Here is a 22973-nt window from a genome sequence, read left to right on the forward strand (position 1 = left end):
TAAAGCTCATAGTAGCACCGAGGTTGAACGACAGCAGTAACGTTATTTGTAGTTGGAACTTTTTGTAAAAATGACGGTATCAACATATACTGAACGATTTTTAAGGAAGAAAAATGGAACGTTACAGCTTTGGAACGGCTTGTGCTTGTGACGTTACTGTAACAAAAAGACAGATGATACCGTAACAACTTGGAATTTTTTGAATAAAGTTATAACGTTAGGGATCGCTGGTAAAATCCTCGATTCAACCTTTCAGAAACAGCTAGACTGTTATCGACAACAAAAACTATTGACGAGATCTAATTATTTTCATCTTATTTAACAAAATGTATGTCTAAACAAATGAAGTAAAAGATTTTTACGAAACTCTAGGCAAAGGATCCAATCATTAGATCTCTCGTTTCTACAACAACAATTTACTTATTCTAATCACAGAGTAGTGGACCAGATTAGGCAAACAAGACTAGCTCCTTAGCAGCAATATCTGTATTGCAATTTAAATTTTGACGATACTAACTGGACTAATCCTAATAGGTATCGAACGGTAAAACATTGAAAGAAACCGAAATGAAATTTATTTTTATTTTCAATATTAAAGAAACTCTATTTTTTGTGTACATTATAAAATTCAAATTCTATTCATAAACATGAAGTTTATCAAAATTGTTTGCTGTTTAGAAGAAGAAAAAAACGCGAAAATATTCTAATGGAAAGTCTGATCAATCAAACACAATTCCATCGGATTGTTTCCACCAAGCCGAAAAAATTCGATCATAAATTGCATGATATTTTGTAATATTTACAGCCCACTCCACAAAACCTTAAATTTATTTACAAATTCTATTTGAAACGAATTTATTTCGAATAATAGAAATGTGCCAATTCTCATTAATTAATGAAAAGATAAAATTTTTTTTTACTTTGATACACTTGCTCCAACTGATGGATTTGTAAACTAAAACACTCGCATACCAATACACTTAATCTAAGTCGAACTAGCTCGTCTAATCAAAATAAATGTAAGACTAAAAAGTATAGTTTTTACTTACATGTTTGTTTATTTATAATCAAGATGTAGACATCACAATTAGAATTATGAATTCACCATTTGGCTGAATTTCACATTTACATATGTGGAGCAAAGAATTTACGATAAAACGAATTTAAAAAAAAAATTGATTGATTTGTTTTTCAATGGAACGGTTAATTCGTTACATAAAATTCACTTAGCCACGAATCACGCTTTTGCAATTACAAACAACCCCTCTGAGTTTGAAAAAGAGCGAAAATACTTTTATTAGAATTCACAGAAATGAACAAACAGTTTGACCAAAATTAATACGAACAATTTCGTTCACATAAACACAATCAGTGCATTGCAGGTAAATTTTCACATTTTCCATATAAAATTTTTTTCTCCATCCAAATACCGTACTTTGTGTTACACAATTTTCAATAATTTTCCACTATAAATATTTTCAAATAAATTTATCCGTTCAGCAATCACAATTTTTTGAGCATCATTCGCGTAGAACGATCAATTTTTTAAAATTTTGTTTGATAAATAGAATTTTTAAACAAACATTTTGATAGAACCACGAAATATCTCAGGTCTTTAACACAGTTCCTACAGTAAGATATGACAATATTTTCACACAGTGAAATGTTTAGACGATATGTCAAAATTGAACCGACATCTAGCGGAGACACAAAGGAACTGAACGCCAGTTTCTGAATAAAAATGTGAGTAACACGGTCTTTCCGAATAAAAATCAGCTGGTCGACTCTATTCGCACGGATATATCGTGTTCTCTTTCTCGAACAAAATATTATTGTCTTGCAGCGGTTGTCGTTTTGTCAGTGGTCACGTTTTAAAGAAATTTTACCATCAATTTCCATGCCAGCTGATAATATTTTGCAAAGCAATTAAACAATACGGTTGACCTTGTTAAGCACTTAATAATCATAAACAAAATGGTAATTTTATAGTGGAAAATATCACTGAATAATCAGTTGTTGTCTGATATTTGTGTAATTCAATGCGTTTGCGCGAATATATTCACTAGACACTTTGAGTATATAATATCTCGTTTACATTCTCCGAGTGTGACAACGCTATGTTGCATCAACTACAAACCATGCTTTTACAACCATAACTTATGTACTTATTTACTATAGGTACGTATAATATGTACAACTTAGAACTAACAACGTGTTTTCATCAGTTTTTGCTTATGTACCATATGGTTCTGTGTACGTCAACCCAGAATATGGGTTGATTCTGATTGTGTATTATGTTATGTGTCTAGCGGATGGTGGTATATGTTAAATGGATTGTAAGTTAGTTGCGTGTAAGAAATTGTTGTGTAGTACGTGAATTTGATACAAAATTCAACAGATCTTCGTCGGGTATATCTCAAGCTATACAAAATGATAGCATTGATAAAGCCTGTATTAAGGTGTGCTGAATTATCTTCATAGAAGTAAATTTTTTGCCATATCGCGCGTGTATATAATAAAAAAAAAATATGAGAAAAAGCGATTAGATTTAAGACGAGCTTAAAGATTATGAAACGAGTCAATTAATTTTCATATTTACTCTCAAGAGTTGGAAAGAAATTTGAGAAAAATGGTTTTTCCATTTCAACTATAGTTGCCATACATTCTCAATTTCACGAAAAATGGTTTCAACCAACATCGTTCACTAGGAACCTTTAGGATATTCGTTATTATTGCAATTCATTGGTTTTGAATTGAATTATAATTGCATTTCCATGACGAAACTAATTTTTAAGTAAATTAGAGATAACTTTTGCGATGATATAATGTATATTTCTGATCAAGGATAATCCTATTTGCATAAAACGTTACGAATAACTTTGAACAGAAATTTAATCCCGCCGAGTTATATTATTGTTGCAAAACTGTATACAAAAAGAAAATTGTCGGTCCCGTAAGATTTTACTTCTTTTTATTTTCATGTTCATTACCATATCCTTTCTACTTGTCGTAACGAGAGATATGCAACAACAAACGATTGCAGAAGCTGGGCTGTTATTATTTTGCTTGTTATATTCTTGGTATAATTGTCTGTGGAAATTCGTACATATACACCCGGAAGAATTTCAGATTAACTTCGTTACGAAACGAAGTTTAAAAAAAATGAATTTTATGTTGCAGATTGTGCGTGTAAGTAAATATTTATCCAAATATCCTCAAACGTTACGATCCCATATTTGTATGAGAAGTTCTAATTATTTCATCTCAGGCCCGTAGCTGGACTTCGATTTTATAACATTCCATGGTCTCAGTACAAGAAAATAAATAAATTTGTTTGAGGAAATAAAAGAAAAACAGATTTTTTATAATCTCCAGCCCACCCGATGCTACGGACCTGCTTCAACTGCTATCAATAGCGACGACAAGCGAAGAACTAAGCAAACAACTTTTTTTTTGGCTAATAAAATCTGATTAAAATGTATTTTTTACATGATTCTGCACCGAAAACCGTTCATTTCATCAATGAAGCATTTTTTGTGTTCTCAACATGTAAAATGTCCGTAACTCGGATCAACAAACTTCACGCGAAAACTCGACTTTTTACCTTTTCCTTCTTTGTTACTTAATAAATTATTTTCCTAACGCATGCTAAAATGCTTTTTTAGCGAATAAGATGTTTCCAGCTCGAGACGGAGGGCAGTACTGGAATCGAACTCGCTAAGAAAACATTTTAGCATACGAACAACGCTTTTCCTAAACTATGTAGGAAACAAGCGACGAAGTTTGCGATATTTCAACACTAGCTAGGAAAATATCTATTTTAACATATGACTTGAAAGATTTCATTTGAGAATCAGATGTAAAAAGAGATAAGAAAGATGATAGAAACGCAAAACAGCATTACAATGTTTTGTTTCCTCGAATCAACCAAAATGGGAAGCTACTGTGCGCGAGACATTAAATCATATAACGCGAAAATGAACCTTTCTTCTTGGTAGTATGTACATACCCACATACATGCAACGGCTATTTCAAACAAATCCAACAAGTAATGCGCACAGTATCTAAATCCAAATATAAATTTGAAAGTTAAAGTTGTAAGTAACAGCATTACAATAAGTTAAAAATTCAATTTCGAAAATGCTGAATGTGCAGTTTATGAACAATTCTGAACGACACATATTCTGAATTGTAAGTGTTTACAGAAAAATATTCGTTGGTAAATAGACGTACATAAAATACATTAGATTAGGTCATTAAGTCATCTGATATGAAACAAATACAACTTAAATACGAAAATGATAAAAATGTGTCCATAACACAATTTGGTTCGTCAATTCATCACGTTCGTTTCGCAATGTAATTCAGATATTTTAATTATTTGTATAAAGTGCATATATAAAGGTTTACATTAACAGCATTGTTAACCTTTCAGAACAATGTCGACCGTTTCGAATCCAGCTAAAAAACTACTCCGAGCAGAAATAAAAAAAGTTCTTGCATCGATGACGAAGGAGGATCAAGCTAAGCAATCTGCGTCGATAACACATCAGGTAAAAAATGTCCAAATTCTACATCTTCGTTTTACCTAAAAATGAAATATTTTTTAACGAATCAATATTTTACAAACGGCAATCGTATCACGATTAAATCGTCATTTCTCTAATCTTACTTGAAATATCATCTAATAGTGTAGTTAATAAGGACCATTTATACGAGAACGTTTACACTCGTATAAAAGCTGGGCTACCTCTCTAAAAGTTAACTTTTCTCATTGTAAAGTAGGTAAAATTATCAGTAGGTTCCTTAATGATAATTTTACCTGCTTTGCAATGAGAAAAATAAACTTTTAGAGAGGTAGCCCAGCTTTTATACGAGTGTAAACGTTCCCTTATACATGGTCCTTATCAACTGCACTATAAGAATTGAGTTAATAACTGGATAATTATATAGCAAGATGTATGTTAAAACAAATGAAGTAATAGATTTTTAACAAACTTGTTAATAGTATACTACTTCCGAGGTTCCAAGTTGTATTCCTCACTTGTCAAATAACAACTTGGAACCTCGTAAGTACAATGTTTTACGTGATTAGGCAATTTAAATGAAAATGAAGCATGCCGTAACACGTAAAAGGGGTTACTAGAATTAAAAGATAATTTTATTGATAATTTGCTTGCCGCCTGCGAGTGGTTGATACACATGTGAAACTTTAACAAAATAGTTATAATTAACAGATTACATCGATGGAAATATTCAAACAATCTAGTCGTGTGAGCGTCTATCTAAGTACGGATGGCGAAGTGTCTACTAAAGAATTACTGAATGTAATGTTTGAGGAAAAGAAGGAGGTAAGTTTTACATATTTTTTTAAGATAACTTTTTGTATTTATTCCATGTACAGTTTTCGTACCCGTCTACGTGTAATTTATGTGAAACAAAATAATAAATTAATCACTGCGTTTGTCATAAACGCATTTCTGAATAAACTTGCGATTAGATTTGTCGAACAATAATTAGGGGCAGGGTTGTCACGACGTGGCGTCCATAAAACAAGGAAAAGGTGTCATTGAACCTGTGCGAAATTGTAAGAGGAATGGGGATCCCAAAAACAATTTACTCTGGATGCTAAGTTATTTCGAATCACAAATTCGAAATGAACTTTCTATTAATTCGTTATTTGACTGAGCATATTTAACATTGCTCTGTTTCATCTAGAAATTTTCCGTAAAAGCGTCAGTGCTCTTCAAAATGGGCGCCCATTGAAGTTGTTGGGTTTAAAAAATTTTACGAGTAAGATATCAAAACTGCGAGTCTGGGCGTAATTTATGGACAGCACTAAACAGAAATGAATTAATGGATACATCTGTGCAATAATTTACGGTGGACTCTTTTTAGTTTCGTACGTCGAGAACTACTCGAATAGTACTCACGACTCACGACCAAAAATAGGAAATAAGTGAAAGTGGTGTATGTGTGTTTATGTAGGTATAGTAGGCTATTGAGACGTAGTTCAAGCATTACAATAATTGTAGATAATAATAATGGTGTGCCTTACCATAATTTTGTGATTATTATTTTCGACATAATTACAGCTAGACATGAACTTTAGTTTTACTACAATTACATTCATTTCTAATTAAAGCGAAAGAAAAGTTTGGAAGAATATTTATTCCGTCTGTTCTACACAATTAACTTATAATATGAATGTTACGAGCTCATACACACTAAACCCAAAGAACGCATTTTGATACAACCATTTCATTCATTAAATTAGGTGTTCGTACCCAGCTATTCTGGTAAAACAATGAAAATGGTAAAAATCAATGACATTGAAGACTACGAAAGTCTTCCATTAACCAAATGGAATATTAAACAACCCCGAGCTGGTGATTCGAGAGAAAACGCAAATCTCACAGGTAAAATGATAATGTCGTTAAGAGATTAACATTTTTCAATAAATTTTACCGACAGTACGAAGTACGTACGGTTTTGGTATGTAGTGTGGATGTAATGAATGACTTCGTATAATATATGACTCAATGCGTATTCATAAGGGGTGTTCGCTGATTGATTATTTTGTGAAAGACATGGGCTTTGAGCAATGCCAATTTAATCTGTTTCCCAACGGGAGGAGTATTACGATTTGTTCGAAAATAACTTTTTATAATCATTTTTTAACGAGTCGTTTTATTGATTGCAATATGATTCGGTCTAATCTGAGTATTTACATGTTTACTTTGCAGGTGGTCTAGATTTGATATTGTTGCCAGGAGTAGCATTTACAAAAAGTGGTGGTAGAATGGGTCACGGAATGGGTTATTACGACAAATATATACAGGGTTTATTCGACACTTGTCCTGGTCGTGCAGCACCAAATGAATGGAGAGGCAATTTGAACGGAAAAATGAACGAAAAGAAAACAATCCTCATAGGACTTGCATTTAAGCAACAAGTTGTCGAAAATGTTCCAATAGATGAGACAGATATTTTACTAGATTCTGTCATTACAAGTGAGTGATTAAATGTTTCTTTTTGAGGAATTTAAGCTGTTTCATTATTATCAATTGAGTATGCGTCGTAAACTGTTCAATTCGTACACTGTTTTTCAAAGTACTCCAGAATCTAAGAGTAATTATACCTAGAGAGGAAATTTCGAACAAAGTTATCTATAATTTGTCTAAGTCAAGATGGTCAAGATCAAGAATGCAATAGGTTTCATATGCTTTTGTTTTCCCCAGTCGAAAGTGGTAGTGCAGCACTATAGTAGAAAACAAGAGAATTAGTTTACGAGTTGACATCATGTAACAGTTATTTTCCTAATGCATGATAAAATGCGTTTTTTCGCAGATGAGAGGTTCCTAACCTATGCTAGGAAGAAAGTTTTTCCAAAACGACGTGGGAAATAAGCGACGAAGTCACGATATTTTACCACTAGTTAAGAAAAATCCATTACAAAACTCTGGATAAAAATGAAAAGTCTCGTTTGCTCATGTTTATTGACCTCCACTTCGCCTCGGATCAACAAACTTCGCATGAAATCTGGACGTTTCAACTATTACATAACTCGGGATGAAAAGGAGAGTTTTCGTGTGAATTTTGTTGATCCGAGGCGAAGCCGAGACTTTTATTTATATCACGAGTTATGTAATGGACTTTACATGCTGAGGGCGTCGAAAGTAGCGCTTGAAACATGAGAAGTACGGTTTTCGACGCATGTAGCATGTAAAATCATTCACATAATTCAAGATGGTTACATTTGTCAAACTGCCCTCGGGTTCGTCTCGGATCAACAAAATACACGTGAAAGCTCAACAATTCAACTTTTTATCCGTAGTTATGAGACTATTGGGTTAATTCTGTACAAAAACCAACGCCATCATTATACCATTCTCGATAACATTGAATTCATTAGGTTTTTGTTCAGTATGACGAGCCTCCACTTAAAGGTCTTGAAGAGATAATTACTGTCATAAAGATAAGATTTTATATTTTCTCTTTCGCTATCTTCGACTTGAAATGTTCTATCTCCAATTTTCAATTTCTTATCTCATTGTTTACGAGAATTAAGTTTATGTGTTTATTTACAGTATTTCGTATCATGAACCTGACCCTAGATAAGAAGTCGATCGGGCTTCTTTCGCGAAGTATTACCTTTGTTTACCTTAGTTTTAGTAGTTCAATACTCAACTCTCGATGCTATTCCATGGTCTTTGCAATGACAAACTCAATACTCCAGTAAAGGTGTTGAGGATAACTCCTACACTCACGTTTACTGGCCCTTATATTCGAAAAATCTCTGGATTTTTAGGAAATTACCCACATACCAATCTCCTTTATTTACTTATACAAACAGCAACTTTCGTCATCACAACTGCACAGTCCTGATGGAAGCCCAAAGCTAACGCCTAAAAGGAACAAAGATGAGTCTAGCACAAATAAATATATTTAAGTAATCGATAACAATGTCACATTGAGCTTTTAACTGACTTCCTAATCCGCAATTCCTCTAGAATAGTGTCCAAGGACTTATTTTTCGTCTCTGGTATTATAAACCAAATGAACGGAATGAACAGATAACTGAATCCCGCAAATATCCAGAACGTTGCATGACTTCCCACATTGTCTGTGACCAATTGAAACATTTTTGCGACAGCAAACCCACACACAGATGCAAATATTGTAAATACAGCTCCTGCAGCTGCACGCAAATTTTTCGGAAAAACTTCACCCAGCACAACGAATGTAACAGTTGCAAGTCCGAGAGTGTACGATACAATGAAGATCATTATAGCCGTCATGGGAAGCCAGGAAATTGAACGAACATCATTTCCTTGATGGTTCAAGAAGAAATATATTCCTACGATTGTATTGCAAATTGCGGCACCACTAACAGAAAACAACAGCAACGGCCTCCTGCCAAATCTATCCACAATTAAAGATGAAAATGCTGAAGCAATAATCTGTACGGCCGCTAAGATAAAGCTACTCTCTGCCGCTCCCAATTCACTTCCAATCTCGTTAAAAATAATTTGAGCATAAGATATAACAGCCTGGCTTCCACAGAACTGTTGGATGCCACCCAGGCCCATGATAATAATTGCAGCACGTATATTATTCCGCGACATTATTTCTTTGATAGCCCCTTTGTTATCTTCAGATTTTCTCACGGTAATGCACATTCGTTCGTACTCAGCTTGAACATCTCTATGGCCCCTTAGCCTTTCCAAACTTCTAATGGCTTCCTTACCTCTGTTTTTTCCTATCAAAAAGTACGGGGAATCCGGTAGCCAAATGAAGCACGAAACAAATATTATTGGAGGAGCCATTGCTGAACAAAACGAATCATGTAGAAGTCAATAGTAGATGAGTTTCTTAAACACCACGTTAACCTTTCAGAAACGGTTAATCTTTGTTATTTACAACGACGACAACCGTAATATATGATCTCAGGCGATTCAATGATTTTCAACCAGACAGAAGTCGATAAATTGAACAAAAGAAGTACCAGATTAAATCGTGGAATGACGCATCACCTAGCCGTTTATGAAAGGTTAAAGCTCGGTTAAAAAAGTGAAATTAACTTACAGATCAAGGCAGCGGTATATAATGATGTGTAACTTCCAACAAGGTATGAGAATAAAATCCCACATTTAGCCATGACTGTGAGAATGATCGTAATAGACCCTCTGATTTTATCCGAAGATATTTCAGCTAAATACATAGGTAACACGGAATAACTCAATCCATACGAAAAACCACACAAAACTCGTGACACATAAATCAAACTAATTGATTTTGAAACGACAACCAATATCCAACCAACCAGTAGTGGCACTGAACCGACCAGAAGAGTTTTCTTACGACCGAATCTTCAGAGGATAAATCTTACATTTCATAAAAATAAAATGATTCGCGATTTACTTACCGATCCATCAGAAATGCTGCCGGTATCGGTACGGAAATCGTTCCAATTACGTAGATAGCAACAATCCAAGATCCTTCATCACTTGTAATGCGAATATAGGTACTTTCACCATCCATGAGTAATGGTAGTGAAGGACTGGTCCAACCAAACGATATAGCAGAGGAAAACAAAAGCATGGAAGCTGAATTAGTAAAGATAAAATGTGAGTTAATATGACAACCGATTAAAGTTATTATCATTAAATCTGTTGATTCTGCTTAAGTATTTCTCGGTGTCTAGCAATATGTATAGAGGATGTATCTAGCAGAATAAGTTTAAAGTATGTCGTTCTGGTACCTTGCCTCTCAATTTTATATTTTCCATTTAAGGAGAAGGCCATCTGTGAAAGGTTGAAAAGGAGTGGAAGCTCTGAGATGCAACACGATTATTGTAACAAAAACATTATATCGTCGCGTGGGTTTTTTAGATAACGAGCGTTCTTATCAACTTAATAGCTTTATAGGTATTCATTATAATCATTTCTGATAAATGATTTTTCTTCGAATCGAACCTCTAATTTTATTGAGGCTTCATACATTCTTTTGCGTTATGTTTTGCTGTCTTTTGTTTTTCAACGTTCACCTTTTGATATTTAAAATTGAGCTTTGTCATGAACAGAAAATCGTGTTAAGAACACTTTAAATAGCTTACTCACAATAGCAACCTCACCACACAAGAGATTTGTCTTTAAAAAAAAAATCGAAATGTCCAAACAAGAAAAGCTTTCTACACAAAACGTTTAGACGCTTAACTAAGATGATTAAATCAACCTTTTATAAAGGGCAAGCATATCGTCACTCAAGCTTTCAGACTGTTTCTTATTTTGTTTAAACTCGTAATGTTTGTCATCGAATCTTGCACTTCTTTAGTTTTTACGATATGCCGATGTCAATAACAGATGATGATTAGCCGTCTTCAAAAGGTTAATTTCTGTCATTATATCGATGAAATCACGCTATCTTCCCATTCGTTTTTACTCTTAACTATCGAAAATAAATCAAATTATAAATCACCTGAAAATGCTACCACATATTGGAAAAGGTATCGATCCTTGCCATCAGAGAGTGTACTGGCAGGTTTCTGATACGCTAAATCGTCCATTTTATTAGCCGCTGTTTAACGTTCCAAAATTAACTACCTACTAACTGATTGCCGAATTCGAAAGGTATCTTTTACTGAATACTCATCTTTTGTACTCCACCGCGTTCGCATTTATCGATGATAGTAAAACAGAGTTGTTTTATTATATGGCAGATTAAACACTCGCTCTTGAATCTTTCAAATGGATGCCTGATAACGAATTATTATTTTGCGATTGATGCATGTGCGAGAATTTCTTAACAAATGTATGGCCAATATAAAACGACTATTAAGGTGATGTGAAGTTAGTGCTGATTTTTACCACTACAAGTAATTTGTATGGATGAAAAGCTTTTTTCAATAAAAATAAAGTAAACCAAAAAAAAGGAGAAGATTTAAGTTTCTCTGCTTTAAAGAGGCCTTATATAGATAGTTATTGTATAATGTAAATACGATTAACAACGTAAGATTATGATCTAGCTTTTGAGAAACGTTAGGGATAACGATAACAACGCTAAGTGAGGCTGTATAATATAGACCTTCTGCTCATTTGATTAATTTCCAAAATCTCGAAAATCTCTCGAGAGTCATAAGCTGAGTTAGGCACGGGCATGCAAATAATATTTTCTCTCCGGTAACGAAACACTTGAAAACTGATTTCCTGTCACATATTTACCGCTGATTAGCTCGATATCCCAGGTTACCAGGATAACACATTATTTCCAAGTCTTAGGCATCTCTTAGAATATTTTACCAAATATAAAACAGTTAAAGGCTAAAGCCAACCTGGAACTACCTGAAACTACAATTTTTTCTCAAAACCTGAATGTATTTGGTAGGAAAAACTTATGATTTGCAGATAAGAACTCTGTTAAATTCTGGCTGGTATAAGCATCGAACGTAGCTAAAAATCTCATACAAACTTTGGACTGTTGTCGACATTTTATGACCAAGGTTATCGCACCCATCGGATATGGTCTCCCCGCTATAAATGTTTGAAGAATCCTCGACACGTCAAAAATGCTCTACTCAAAAATTACTCGGGAGACACGGGTTAAAACGTAAAGAATATCCTGAAATCATAAGATTGTTCAAGAACTTCAATTATTGAACCTCTCACAGACTTTCTAATGGCCGCTGTGAATGGCCATCACATGAATGACCAGGTCGAAGAGACACGCACTCTTTTGCATTTACATAAAACGTGAATGAACGACGACTAGGGAATGCAGAACCGGTATCAAAAACCGGTTCTTTGAGAACCGTAACACTGATATTTTTAGTATGAAACCGGTTCCTTCAACCAACATTTTCCCCTGGTCGATAGCTGTCTAGAAAACGTGGTGTCATCCGTATTGGCGAAGGTATCGGGTAATCTGGCACACGAAGCAAAAATAAGACATTCTTAAAGTTTATTTTTGACAATCTCGCACACGCAAAGCTATATCATCAACTTAATTATCCCTTTTACGAAATTTTAATGAAGTTTTTACGCAGTTAAAAATGCCGTATTTTTGCACCGTGTGCCAAATTACCCCACGCTTTGGCAAAGTATATTAGTTCGGGCGCCATTAATAATGCATCTCAACACATATTATATAAAAATAGACGGAAGCATTCTCAAAATCGTGCTTTTTTTAGCATGTACTCTGTTCGGAACTACCTAAAATATGGTTGTTTCAAAAAATACTCTAGAACCGATACTGAGTACTGGTTCCACCACTTCAGTACGGAGAACCGGTTCCAAAGAACCGGCCCGGCACTGCATTCCCTAGACGACAAATTGATTTTGCAGTGACTCGTGCTGATATTCTCTTGTGATTTATACGGTTTTTGTCATCTTAAGTCTAATTTTTTTCGCATCACTAAAATGTACAGCTGGCAAAAATCCTCGAACTTTGTCTCGAACAAATTAGAATGAGAAAGAAAAGTAAGATAGAAAACCGGACAACAGAGACAAAAAAACAAGCCGGACAATTCGCTAATCATATTGTATTCACTTCAAAACTATAAAATAAACGAATCTAAAACTGAACGATTAACGCAAAATCTATGAGTTCGTAGAATCAGAATCGGAGTTCGGGTTTATTCTTCGCAATGTGTTTGTCCAGTCTTTCCCAAAATGTCATTAACACTGCTCGATCCAGATGTCGTTTAGTGCGCGACAAATTCAAAACAGTTACAGCCCAGCGTGCAACATTCGCATCCAATTTCATTTCGTCGTATCGCAAGTGAAATGCACAAACTTGAAAGGGGAAAAAAAGTAACATTTTCGTCAGTCCAAGGCCTTCGCCGCTGATCAATTGACGGTAGACTTACTTTTCGAGAATATTTCGACTGGATTACCATCCCATGGCCAACCTTTAAATTGCCAAGCTGGTCCCATAACGAAAACGGCGACAACACGAGTCCATTCTTGTGGCGTCAATTTGGCAGGATTGTCGATTATTCTGTATGGGACAGTGCAGTTTGCTTCCTTGTTCCGTTGCAGCAGCACTTCATTTTCTCTTGGACAACCTTGCGCCTTCTTGTCTTCCGTCGTCACAAACTTCATATCTTGCAAAATGTCCTTTGCATTGAACATCGTGATGAGACTAGAATTAGTTCCCGGAATGATGATGATTGGCGTACGGGACGGTCGTTTGTTCATATTCTGGGGAATGACTCGAGCTTGAGCTGTTGGCAACATTTCTTTCGGTCGACCTGGTGGCATCTGAGCGATTTGCTGTTTTTTCTGTTGCTGAGAACCTTCAGTCACCGATTTCAGTGACATGCCGTGATAAGTACCCATCGTATCGATTTTGAAGCCTTCGGTTTCTTCTTTCTGTTTGTTGAATCGTTCCTGATCGTAACGATTATACTGGGCAGGTTGAGGGGTGGGACGATGAACTGTAAAAATGAAAATGGTTTAAAAGTGAGACTGGCTTAAGGCGATTCGATTATTACGTGTTGGCTCTGGCAGACGAATTTGAGGCTGTACGGGTCGAGCCTTTCCTTCTTCACGATTCTTTACACTTTGTAGAATTGCCATTATATTCTTTGCAAACATCTTGCCAGTACTCTGTAGTATGCTGGTTCTGGTCCGCCATTGCCGTTCTCGACTGATGATATCCTTCGTTGAATCGACATCAAAGTCCAAAATTGCTCGTAAATCGGTTCCCATTGCGTCGTCGTTATCATTCCGTTTGATAGTCGTACGTTTATTAGCCAAACGCTTAGCCTTGATTGCGGCAATTTTTTCAACAGACATCGCTTCCGACAGAGACTTGATGTTGTCGATGTTGACAGAGGCTTCTTTTTTATTCACATCCAAACGAGCCGCCAATCGTTCACGAACTTGTTGCACTTGAGTGTCTTCATAGCGAGCTTTTTTGGCTATGCTGTCTAGCCCATCCGACTCGATGGGTCGTTTAACTTGAGTTGGTATTTCCAATGGGGCACTTTTGTCGATGCTCGCGCATGTCGCCGTATCACCATTTAAATATGCCAACAATTCTTTACGATCCGGCCGATTTACGGCAGGTATGTCTTCCGCCTAGAAACCATAAAAGAAATATCAAAAGATTGCTCGGTTATTGTTCGTCCGTTCAAATAAACTTACAGCACACTGACGAACATACACTGAATGCTGCAGTTGGACATTCTTTAGCAAATATAAAAGGCACTCAAGTGTGTAGTATTCACGCGGAGCGCCTTTCTTTCCCGATCTGTAACAATTTTAAATGACATTTCACAATAAACATCAAACTTTAGAAAGGTTTACGTAGCACATAACCACACTTCAAGCGAAGGCTTCGAACTGCATATATTACGTATTTACATACCCATATTTGAGGTAATTTGTTTTCACATTTTTTGGCCAAGAAAATTCGCCAAATATAATCTGTCCCTCACGTTCTATGATTTCCTTTTTGTTTATGTTGTATTGACGTAATAAACTCAATGGATCTGCCATTTTTCCAGTGCAAAAATAAATTCACTTTTCTCAAGCCTTGTAGAGTCAATCAACATAAAACAACACCGCGTAACTGTCACTGACAGACTGACTGTCAATGACAAGGATGCCAAGCATGCCAAGATAAAAAGGAAACATGGCGTACGACTGGTACGACTGTAGGTATCACAGCTAGTACAATCATAATATTTGTCGTAGCGGTCGTTGTACACAAAGTGTATAAACACTGAAGGTAATGCAAATCCACAGTTACACACGGATCCAAATTTTCAGGTGAATTTTAGCTCCGTCATGTTGAATTGGTTTGCGTCAAGTTGCATCTAATCCAAAAAAAAATTTTTAGTTTTACCGAAATAATTAGGCTACCCACCTGAAAAATTTGTAAAGTAATTGCGAAAAATAGATTTGCACGATCCCCAGCTCGTTTAACACATTGAAATTAATTGCGGCTTGTCAACTTTCGGCACCCTGGACTTCACTTAAATAGTCGAGGAATGCCTCCAAATAAATTTATAAAAATCCAAAACTGAATTCTAGATTTTTAGACATTTATTTGGAGGCATTCCACGACTATTTAAGTAAAGTCCAGGGTGCCGAAAGTTGACAAGCCGCAATTATTTTGAATGAGTTAAGTACTCGTGAGGTATAGAAAATTTTTTTTGTTAAAAATGGTATTAAATTTATTTAATCCATTTAATCCACTTTACACCAAAAACTCCTAAAAGTGGATTTTTTCGCTTTTTAACTTTGTAGTATGAGTTGTAGTACGTGGTTCGATCAAAATCAACAATTTTTAAGACTTACAGTATTTGGTAAAATGAACTTTTTTCCTATTTAATCCATTTAATCCAATTTTTATTCCGTTAAGTCAAGTATTAGAAAAGGTTTTTGTCTAGTTTTCCTTTCGCCATTTATATAAATAACTAACACATTAACGCTGAATTAAGTTGAAAAGCCGTCCTTAGGCTAAACACTTACTGCAAGTGAAATATTATTATTATATTCGTAATTTGTATTTTTTTGAATAATAAAGTTCGTTAAAAAACCAATTTTTATTCCATTTAATCCGTTAAATCCATTTTATTCCATTTAATCTAGAAGTGAGTCACCCCTCGGGTGAAGTGGAAGGATTTAGGGTTGTCATGTTGCACAAGACAAAGTTAGACAACATACGAAAATGAATTCACCTGAAAGTTTCGATCTGTAATTTCTCCGATCCGCTGAGGGTCTGCATTATCTTCAGTGTTTATATACTTGTACAGAAGTAGCGTCCATAACTCTCGAGGTTCTACATAGGTTCTAGGTCCGATTGCGGTCGGCATTCAGATTTGAATGGTTGAGTGAATTTTTTCCATACAGATTTTTAGTACACGGAAAATTATCTTAATTTGAGTACCACAGCCTTAGTGATCAAGTCAGAGGTGTAGAACGTACATTGTGTAGATATATGCACCAACACAAGTCATGATTTTACGCACACTCAAATGAAATTTTGTATACATACAGACCGATTTACCGACAGCGCTGTACTAAATCGTACTAAACTGCGGCCAAGTGTTGAACAACTCCCACAATCTATTGTTGATCAAAACCTAGGTTGTATATGAGGAGGCTACGCTGATTGCCACTGGGACCGTATCACAAAATGAAACATGGCGTCTGTTGGTAACTCTAACTGCATTTTAGTACAAAATTTCAACTGAATTGGAATTGCTCTACAATTTTGTATGAAAATTACGGCAAGATAAGAGGATTTTTCCGATAACGGCCTCAGTGGCGAAACATCCTCACATAAAACCTTGGATCAAAACGTAGCAAAAGAAAAGGGAATAATTTATTACACTACGGCATCGGCAAAGTGTAGGTTTGTTTAAGGTCATTTCGAAATGTCAAATTTCATCCACAGAAGGCAACTTAACCTCAACTTTCAGGTTGATGAATATTTTAACGAAAAATTTACAAAGACGCTTAGGTTATGTTCATCTATGTGGATGAAATCGTTGTCAAAACACAAAATCAGGGATGTCAAAATTTGTAGAATTGATTAAAATCAAAAATGTGTTATTATCTTAAATAATTTGACTGAACACGTTTATTCAAGAGCTCTTTGGAAATTTCAATATCAAATGTATTTATTTAACTCCTGAAGTAGTAGTATTAACACATATTTCTAAAGTAGAGTGACACTAAATCTAATATCAGAATCTACTAATTCGAAAAATGACATTTCTAACACGGAATATTTTTGAGGAATTTTTATGTAAAAATAGTGGTTCAAAGCTTATAGCCTCCCAAAATTACATAGAAAACGTAGATATTTTCATTTCGACTGAACCGATTTTTTCGAATTAAGTTGTATTATGTTTGTTTCAGTCTATAACAGCCTCTACAAGGCTTTTAAAAAAAATTGTCTATGAAATTTTGAAAGGAAATACGATTAGCCTAACAAACCCATTCAACCAGCTGTGCGGTACTCAAAAGTATTCGGTAACAAAAAAGCAATGATGCAGTTTGATTAGTTTTGGCGAGCTGCACATGCACATGCTGGTTGTGAATTTTCAAGTTGTTAAAATCAATCCACCCTATTCATCATACTACTCTATTGGAACAAACCTACAGACCGTTATGATGATGAGAGAGAAGGAAACATATCTAGATAAGATATTTTAATTTGTCTTTGGGGTCATGTCAAACATTTATATGAAAATGATAAGTAACCACAAGGCAAGTTATAATCTAATCAGTCTATAATCGTTAAGCCTACCGCTTTTGTTTTCTTTAATATTAATCGATTTCTTATAGGAAAACTGCATTCACATCTTATTTTCGCCGGTGTTTCCAATATGAATATGTAAGTGTCGCATGAGTCCCGGTTTGACATTTGAACCGTCTTGTATCGTTCCTTTATACGTTCTAGTACTTTTGACGTGAATGTCAAGGAAAAAATCTTGAAATTCACAATTGCGATCATCCATTTTTCATTTCTGAAATTTCCATTGAGTTTTTGTGTGCAATTATAAGAAAAGACGGAAATAGACTTGACTGATCTAAATTTTGCAGGGCCTTAACTGTGAATAAGGTAATCATTTGTGCATTTAACGCAATCAATAAGTGGTCGGTGGCGTCGATTGTCTATTTTTCACATCCAGACAATTTGTAACCTAAAGCTTTTTGTTATTTTTGACATTTTACGTATCGCTCATTCAGTGGAAAATTTGTTGTTGTTATTAGGAATTTATACTTTGAAATGGCAGTGAAACAATCTACCACCGAAAATGAGGAAAAATATCCCATCAGCAGAATACTGGATTTTATCAACGAGCAGGAACAGAGAGCGTTAATTATTCAAGACTATTCGAAAATTGCTCTCCGGATTGTGGAACTATTAGGTGACACCTATTTACGCGATCTAAACTCATCAAACGGAAATGATGAAAATATTCGTAAAACATTTTCAGGATGCATTGATCAGCCGAAACAGGAACACATTAAGCAGATTGCCGTGGTTGATGAATTCCTGAACAAGATTTCCGAGCAAGTTGACATTATCAAAATATGTTCCATCGGACTTCAAGGTGTACTAATAAAGGGTAAATGTTCACCGATTCGGATTTGTGCGAGTGTCCCATGACCATTTCCTTTCATTGGTCCAATACAGATAATCCGTCAGCTGTTGCCGGAATTATTTTGCATCGATTGGAGATGGTGAGAATGCCTAAATTCTATGTCATCTTTCCCGATGAGCAGCACATGAGAAAAGCGCTGAACAATCTGTTTTCTTGGATGCGATTCACGTTCTTCATTCGGAATCTAGACAAATGGATACTGAAAGTACTGAGCGACTTACAGGTAAGTGACTGCTTCTGTTATTGACCAAATTGTGACAACAATGAAAATATTGAGCTTCAGATCACGTCGTTTTATATAGCAAATGTATGTTGTAACAAATGAAGCCACAGATTTTGTTTCAGTTTAACGAAAATACTTGGATCAAATCAAGTAATCCCTATTTTATGCTCGTCATCTGTGAAAGGTTGAAACGTAATTTCACATTTTGTTTACAAACATCTAAAGTCCATTGATACTCTTTGTCTGTAAATGTTTTGGTTGTTATGACAAAACGTTTTCTTTATTCTCTGTTTTCATCTCAAAACAAATATTTAAAATGAATACTGACCAACTGACTTGTTCGCGCAAAGTGTAATATCGTCACTGTATCGTAACCGTAGTATCGTCACTGTAGCGTGTACGTAGTATCGTTGCAATTTTAGATATATAAGTCGAATCGGAACATTTTATTAGACAGCGTTCTCATATGAGCGTGTATTCTTCTCTGCATATTTCCAAAATTGCCTGTCATGTAGTTTGACTACCGAATACGAATGGCTGGTCATAGCAACTAACGGATAATGACGACAAAAATAGGCAATGAGCTTCGGCGACTATTTTCTTGTATAGATTGTATGGTGAAAACTATTGAAGTGATAGATTTTCCACCAAGCAACAGAGACATACTTTACACCAATGAAATGATTTTGATGTATTTGTCGTTTTTAAATAACAAAAAGTAATGAAGCACAAGATCTAGTACAAGACCTTATGCGATGTTTCAAAACAAAAGAGCAACGGATTGAATCCGTTATGAGGAATTATTTTGACAAACCACTTATCGAAATCGGGCCCATTTCATCTGGGATGTATATGAATAGCGTTGGAAAGGTCTGAGGAATTCAAAACAGGTCTCAGATAGTCTCTAGCCACCATTGGTTGCTGGCAGCAGGCCTGCCAAAGGTCGATAAATAGGTGTTTTTTGGACTCATTTTATGGACGTTAAATATGTGCGATCTGGATGTGACTGGCTTCGATGGAAAGCTGAGGTCATGGTCAAGTACTTTCAGGGCATGTCCAGTTAGACGAACTTCTACTGAAATATGTTTTAGAAAAATTTATAAAATGGAAGTTGCATGAGGGCGTAGGTTATCTAAGCCTTCCTTTGATGCCTCATATGCCGCGTTTGTGCTGTGTCAGGCCAAGACCTTTCAAACGCTATGCATATCCAATCCAGATAAAATGGGTCCGATTTCGATAGGTGGCTTTTCAAAAGAATCCCCCTTATACAATTGCCGTTGATAAAAGATTTTCCAAACAACAAGTTGTTAAAATCTACTTCATTTGTACCAGCAGCAATGTATGCACTCCATATAGTAAATCACATTTGGCTGCAAACTACTAGCTTCTAATACGAATTCGTTCCTCTCTTGTTCCAGGAAAACAAAATGTATTCTATCCTGTTGGATGTCGCGAGTAAGCACATCAAACACATTGCATTATGTATGGTGCTCCCAGTTACTCAAAGTCAAGCGGAGCCGATATTTTTCAACGTTCTGACATCAGTTCAGCACACGTCAACCATTTTCGATTTACTCAAAAGCAAAATCCCTTGTATGCTGTCGAATCTTCGTAACTATCCGGCTTTGCAACAACGGTTGGTTGACACAGTCAAAGCATTGATTGATCATTTCAACACGTTTCCAGATCATCAGAATTATTCTGATTTGGTAAGATGTTTGAGCTTTGAATGAATTGCCGAAAGAATGTTAACGAACTTCGTCCATTGGTGTTTTTTTCAGGACAACATAATATCAAAAAACTATTCTGTGTCCAGTAACTATAAGCAACAATTGGAAATACAACCATGGCATGACACGTCTCCAATCTATCAATATATAACGACTAACGCGCGCGTTGGCTTAGAGAATTTGGGAAATACTTGCTACATGAACAGCATTTTACAGGCCCTCATGCTCACGAAACAGTAAGTTCAATATTAGATTTAGAGAAAACCGACTGATCTATTCAAGCAACAAAATTTTCTGTTACAGCTTTCGTCAAGAAATGTTGTTCATCGAAATCCAATCGAATTTATTCGAATTGATTCAAAGACTCTTAGCCCTATTATTGCATTCCAACCGGCCGGCACTGTCACCGGACATGATCCTGAAAGCGGCTTGTCCACCAGCTTTTCATGAAGGCCATCAGCAGGACTGTTCGGAATTTCTCGGTCATTTACTGGAATCCTTGCACACACAAGAGAAGTCATATCAGAGTTCGTCAACCAAACAATTGCAAATTCGTACGAATCATGTCGAATATTCGGATGTGTGTGGGTCGAGTGCTGGTACAGATTCAACAGCACCGTTGAGTCCGAATGAGTTACAGGTGGAAACACCTCGGACGTTGGTTCAGAAAACGTTCGATGGATCGATATCGATTGTCTACAAGTGCCTTAATTGCGGTACGACCAGTAAACAGAATGATTCATTTCGAGATTTGCACCTGTCTTTTCCGGACACTGAGACGAATTCCAAGCATCAATATTCCATTGAGGATTTACTGGACTACTACTGTTCGATGGAACGACTGGACGCCGACAATAAATACTTTTGTGACATTTGTAAAATGTTATGCGACGGCGAACGAACAATCAACATTGTCAATCCGCCCCGCTACTTGGTGTTGACACTAAAATATTTCAAATACGACAAAAAGATCAACATGCGCACGAAATTAACACATAACGTCAATCACAATCCGAAGATATCGGTAAAGGTATTGTCTGAAGATGGACTCAGCGAGCACTTTGTCCAGTACCGTTTATACGCAGCGGTCGTTCATTCTGGCGTTAGTATGGATTCGGGACACTATTTCACATACGGATCAGATCAACCGGACGATGGCGATGGACGGTGGTATAAGTTTAACGATAGTTTTGTTACCGAATGCAATATTACGGCATTGAAAAGTCTCCGATCGCCAAACACACCATACGTACTATTTTACGAACGTGAATATGAGAGCGATCACTCAGCTGCCACTACACCAAATAATTGTGATGACAGCAACAACTATCCGTCTCTCAACGACTTGCCCACACGATTGCGGACATATGTTGATTACGAAAATAATCGGTACGAGATGGAGAAACGGTTACGTCAACCGAAATTCGGTGCTGTAAGCAATTTCACCAACAATTTCTCGTCGGACAATGACGATGATCAACCACCACCGCCGAGTTCTTGTGGAGGAAATTCGTTTGATATCGGAAGTCCTTACATCTTATGAACCCATTCATTGTTATAATTTTCATCTGATTTTTGTTTCATCATCGGCTAAATAAAAAAAAGAAAAATTTTCTTATCCAAGTTAATCCACCATCATCGACACCATAACTATTAAGGTTTACAATTTAATTTATTTTTGTTTTCCAACTCATGAATCCTTTTGTAAAATGCAATTCGTGAAGTTTTGTTAAACCGTAGCAGACGTTCCTTATGTTTACATTCTAAAAAAAATAAACGTTTTATGGATTAAAACAACTTCTGGGGTCTCGATGTAGCATTGATGTCTGTTCTGAAGAAGTATAAGCAACATTCGAACCATTGTCTATTTGTATTTACAAGGAAAGTCTGTCTATAGGTATTTTTAAGGAAAGTCTGTTCTTACTCATTACATTCTAGTATTATCTCCAGCATACAGTTGGTGACTCTGAATTTAGTTTCTCATTTCGTTTCAGCTGGTCCACTCATACAAACAATACTTATTTACGTATCTGTTGTGGACGGTGTATTTAAGACAATTTCGCGAGTTGTAGCCCGTACGAAGTGAGGGCGACAAGCGAAAGTGCCTAAAATAAACCGTCCACAACAGATGCGGATACAACTTTTCATGCTGAGGGCCTAATTTACGAGAAAAATTCCGGAATTTATGCCCAAGGCATGAAAAACTTCTTTTACGTCTCTCTATACGGTGCAGCGTGTAACCACTTCAGCCGAATAAGCAACCATAAACACTTTTGTTTGTATGAGTTAACCAGCTGAAACGAAAAGAATAACTTTTTTCAGAGTCGTCGACTGTATCCTTTAGTGATTTCAAGAAAAAGTGACGAGAAATATGCGGGAAAGTTCTGAACAA

At 35.8% G+C, this 22973-nt stretch overlaps 5 protein-coding genes across 15 annotated transcripts in view; 2 read left to right on the forward strand and 3 right to left on the reverse strand.

Annotated features, from left to right (window-relative positions):
• Positions 1-1857, reverse strand: part of LOC119073431 (transient receptor potential cation channel trpm) — a 54933-nt gene extending 53076 nt beyond the window's left edge. For all 7 annotated transcript variants that reach the window (XM_037178910.1, XM_037178909.1, XM_037178908.1 and 4 more), the window contains exon 1: positions 1050-1857. The gene's annotated coding sequence lies outside the window, so the exon portion shown is untranslated. The remainder of the gene's footprint in view (positions 1-1049) is intronic.
• Positions 1858-1918: 61 nt separating this feature from the next.
• LOC119073625 (5-formyltetrahydrofolate cyclo-ligase) lies at positions 1919-7044 on the forward strand. 4 transcript variants are annotated; one of them, XM_037179215.1, is made up of 5 exons: positions 1919-2178; positions 4436-4553; positions 5238-5351; positions 6278-6419; positions 6747-7021. In XM_037179215.1, exons 2-5 carry the CDS (start codon positions 4440-4442, stop codon positions 7019-7021), a joined length of 645 nt encoding a protein of 214 aa, XP_037035110.1. In that variant the 5' UTR covers positions 1919-2178; positions 4436-4439. The 4 variants fall into 4 exon arrangements, with proteins under 4 accessions (XP_037035110.1, XP_037035109.1, XP_037035108.1 ...); XM_037179214.1 differs by lacking the exon at positions 1919-2178 and adding an exon at positions 2308-2336; XM_037179213.1 differs by lacking the exon at positions 1919-2178 and adding an exon at positions 2416-2459.
• Positions 7045-8307: 1263 nt separating this feature from the next.
• LOC119073528 (facilitated trehalose transporter Tret1-like) lies at positions 8308-11133 on the reverse strand. Of its 2 annotated transcripts, XM_037179067.1 has the most exons (5): positions 10981-11133; positions 9929-10109; positions 9589-9872; positions 8491-9331; positions 8308-8408 (listed from the first exon to the last, which is right to left on the reverse strand). In XM_037179067.1, exons 1-5 carry the CDS (start codon positions 11066-11068, stop codon positions 8402-8404), a joined length of 1401 nt encoding a protein of 466 aa, XP_037034962.1. In that variant the 5' UTR covers positions 11069-11133; the 3' UTR covers positions 8308-8401. The 2 variants fall into 2 exon arrangements, with proteins under 2 accessions (XP_037034962.1, XP_037034961.1); XM_037179066.1 differs by lacking the exon at positions 8308-8408 and having other exon boundaries at positions 8429-9331.
• Positions 11134-13020: 1887 nt separating this feature from the next.
• Positions 13021-15099, reverse strand: LOC119073506 (parafibromin). Its single transcript, XM_037179022.1, has 5 exons — positions 14872-15099; positions 14649-14754; positions 13994-14582; positions 13367-13936; positions 13021-13292 (listed from the first exon to the last, which is right to left on the reverse strand). The coding sequence occupies exons 1-5, from the start codon at positions 15000-15002 to the stop codon at positions 13114-13116; spliced, it is 1575 nt and encodes a 524-aa protein (XP_037034917.1). The 5' UTR covers positions 15003-15099; the 3' UTR covers positions 13021-13113.
• A 2823-nt stretch (positions 15100-17922) lies between these two features.
• On the forward strand, positions 17923-22378 carry LOC119073467 (ubiquitin carboxyl-terminal hydrolase 38). Its single transcript, XM_037178971.1, has 7 exons — positions 17923-18081; positions 18234-18391; positions 18461-18592; positions 18661-18851; positions 20270-20560; positions 20633-20817; positions 20885-22378. Exons 2-7 carry the CDS (start codon positions 18250-18252, stop codon positions 22122-22124), a joined length of 2181 nt encoding a protein of 726 aa, XP_037034866.1. The 5' UTR covers positions 17923-18081; positions 18234-18249; the 3' UTR covers positions 22125-22378.
• The last annotated feature ends 595 nt before the right edge of the window (positions 22379-22973 follow it).

The sequence above is a fragment of the Bradysia coprophila genome, unplaced genomic scaffold (assembly GCF_014529535.1).
Source record: "Bradysia coprophila strain Holo2 unplaced genomic scaffold, BU_Bcop_v1 contig_138, whole genome shotgun sequence".
Taxonomy (NCBI): domain Eukaryota; kingdom Metazoa; phylum Arthropoda; class Insecta; order Diptera; family Sciaridae; genus Bradysia; species Bradysia coprophila.

What these genes read in the sequence shown, in the direction of transcription:
- LOC119073506 (XM_037179022.1), bottom strand. Translation starts at nt 15,002, where the DNA reads ATGGCAGATCCATTGAGTTTATTACGTCAATACAACATAAACAAAAAG. An exon ending in TGTATGTTCGTCAGTGTGCT is followed by an intron (nt 14,583 to 14,648) that starts GTAAGTTTATTT and finishes TATGGTTTCTAG; the next exon opens with GCGGAAGACATACCTGCCGT. An exon ending in AGTCGAAATATTCTCGAAAA is followed by an intron (nt 13,293 to 13,366) that starts GTAAGTCTACCG and finishes TCCCCTTTCAAG; the next exon opens with TTTGTGCATTTCACTTGCGA.
- LOC119073528 (XM_037179066.1), bottom strand. Translation starts at nt 11,068, where the DNA reads ATGGACGATTTAGCGTATCAGAAACCTGCCAGTACACTCTCTGATGGC. An exon ending in ATATGTGGTAGCATTTTCAG is followed by an intron (nt 10,110 to 10,980) that starts GTGATTTATAAT and finishes TTACTAATTCAG; the next exon opens with CTTCCATGCTTTTGTTTTCC. An exon ending in GCAGCATTTCTGATGGATCG is followed by an intron (nt 9,873 to 9,928) that starts GTAAGTAAATCG and finishes TATCCTCTGAAG; the next exon opens with ATTCGGTCGTAAGAAAACTC.
- LOC119073625 (XM_037179212.1), top strand. Translation starts at nt 4,271, where the DNA reads ATGAAACAAATACAACTTAAATACGAAAATGATAAAAATGTGTCCATA. An exon ending in CTGCGTCGATAACACATCAG is followed by an intron (nt 4,554 to 5,237) that starts GTAAAAAATGTC and finishes TATAATTAACAG; the next exon opens with ATTACATCGATGGAAATATT. An exon ending in TGTTTGAGGAAAAGAAGGAG is followed by an intron (nt 5,352 to 6,277) that starts GTAAGTTTTACA and finishes TCATTAAATTAG; the next exon opens with GTGTTCGTACCCAGCTATTC.
- LOC119073467 (XM_037178971.1), top strand. Translation starts at nt 18,250, where the DNA reads ATGGCAGTGAAACAATCTACCACCGAAAATGAGGAAAAATATCCCATC. An exon ending in TCAAGGTGTACTAATAAAGG is followed by an intron (nt 18,593 to 18,660) that starts GTAAATGTTCAC and finishes GGTCCAATACAG; the next exon opens with ATAATCCGTCAGCTGTTGCC. An exon ending in ATCAGAATTATTCTGATTTG is followed by an intron (nt 20,561 to 20,632) that starts GTAAGATGTTTG and finishes TGTTTTTTTCAG; the next exon opens with GACAACATAATATCAAAAAA.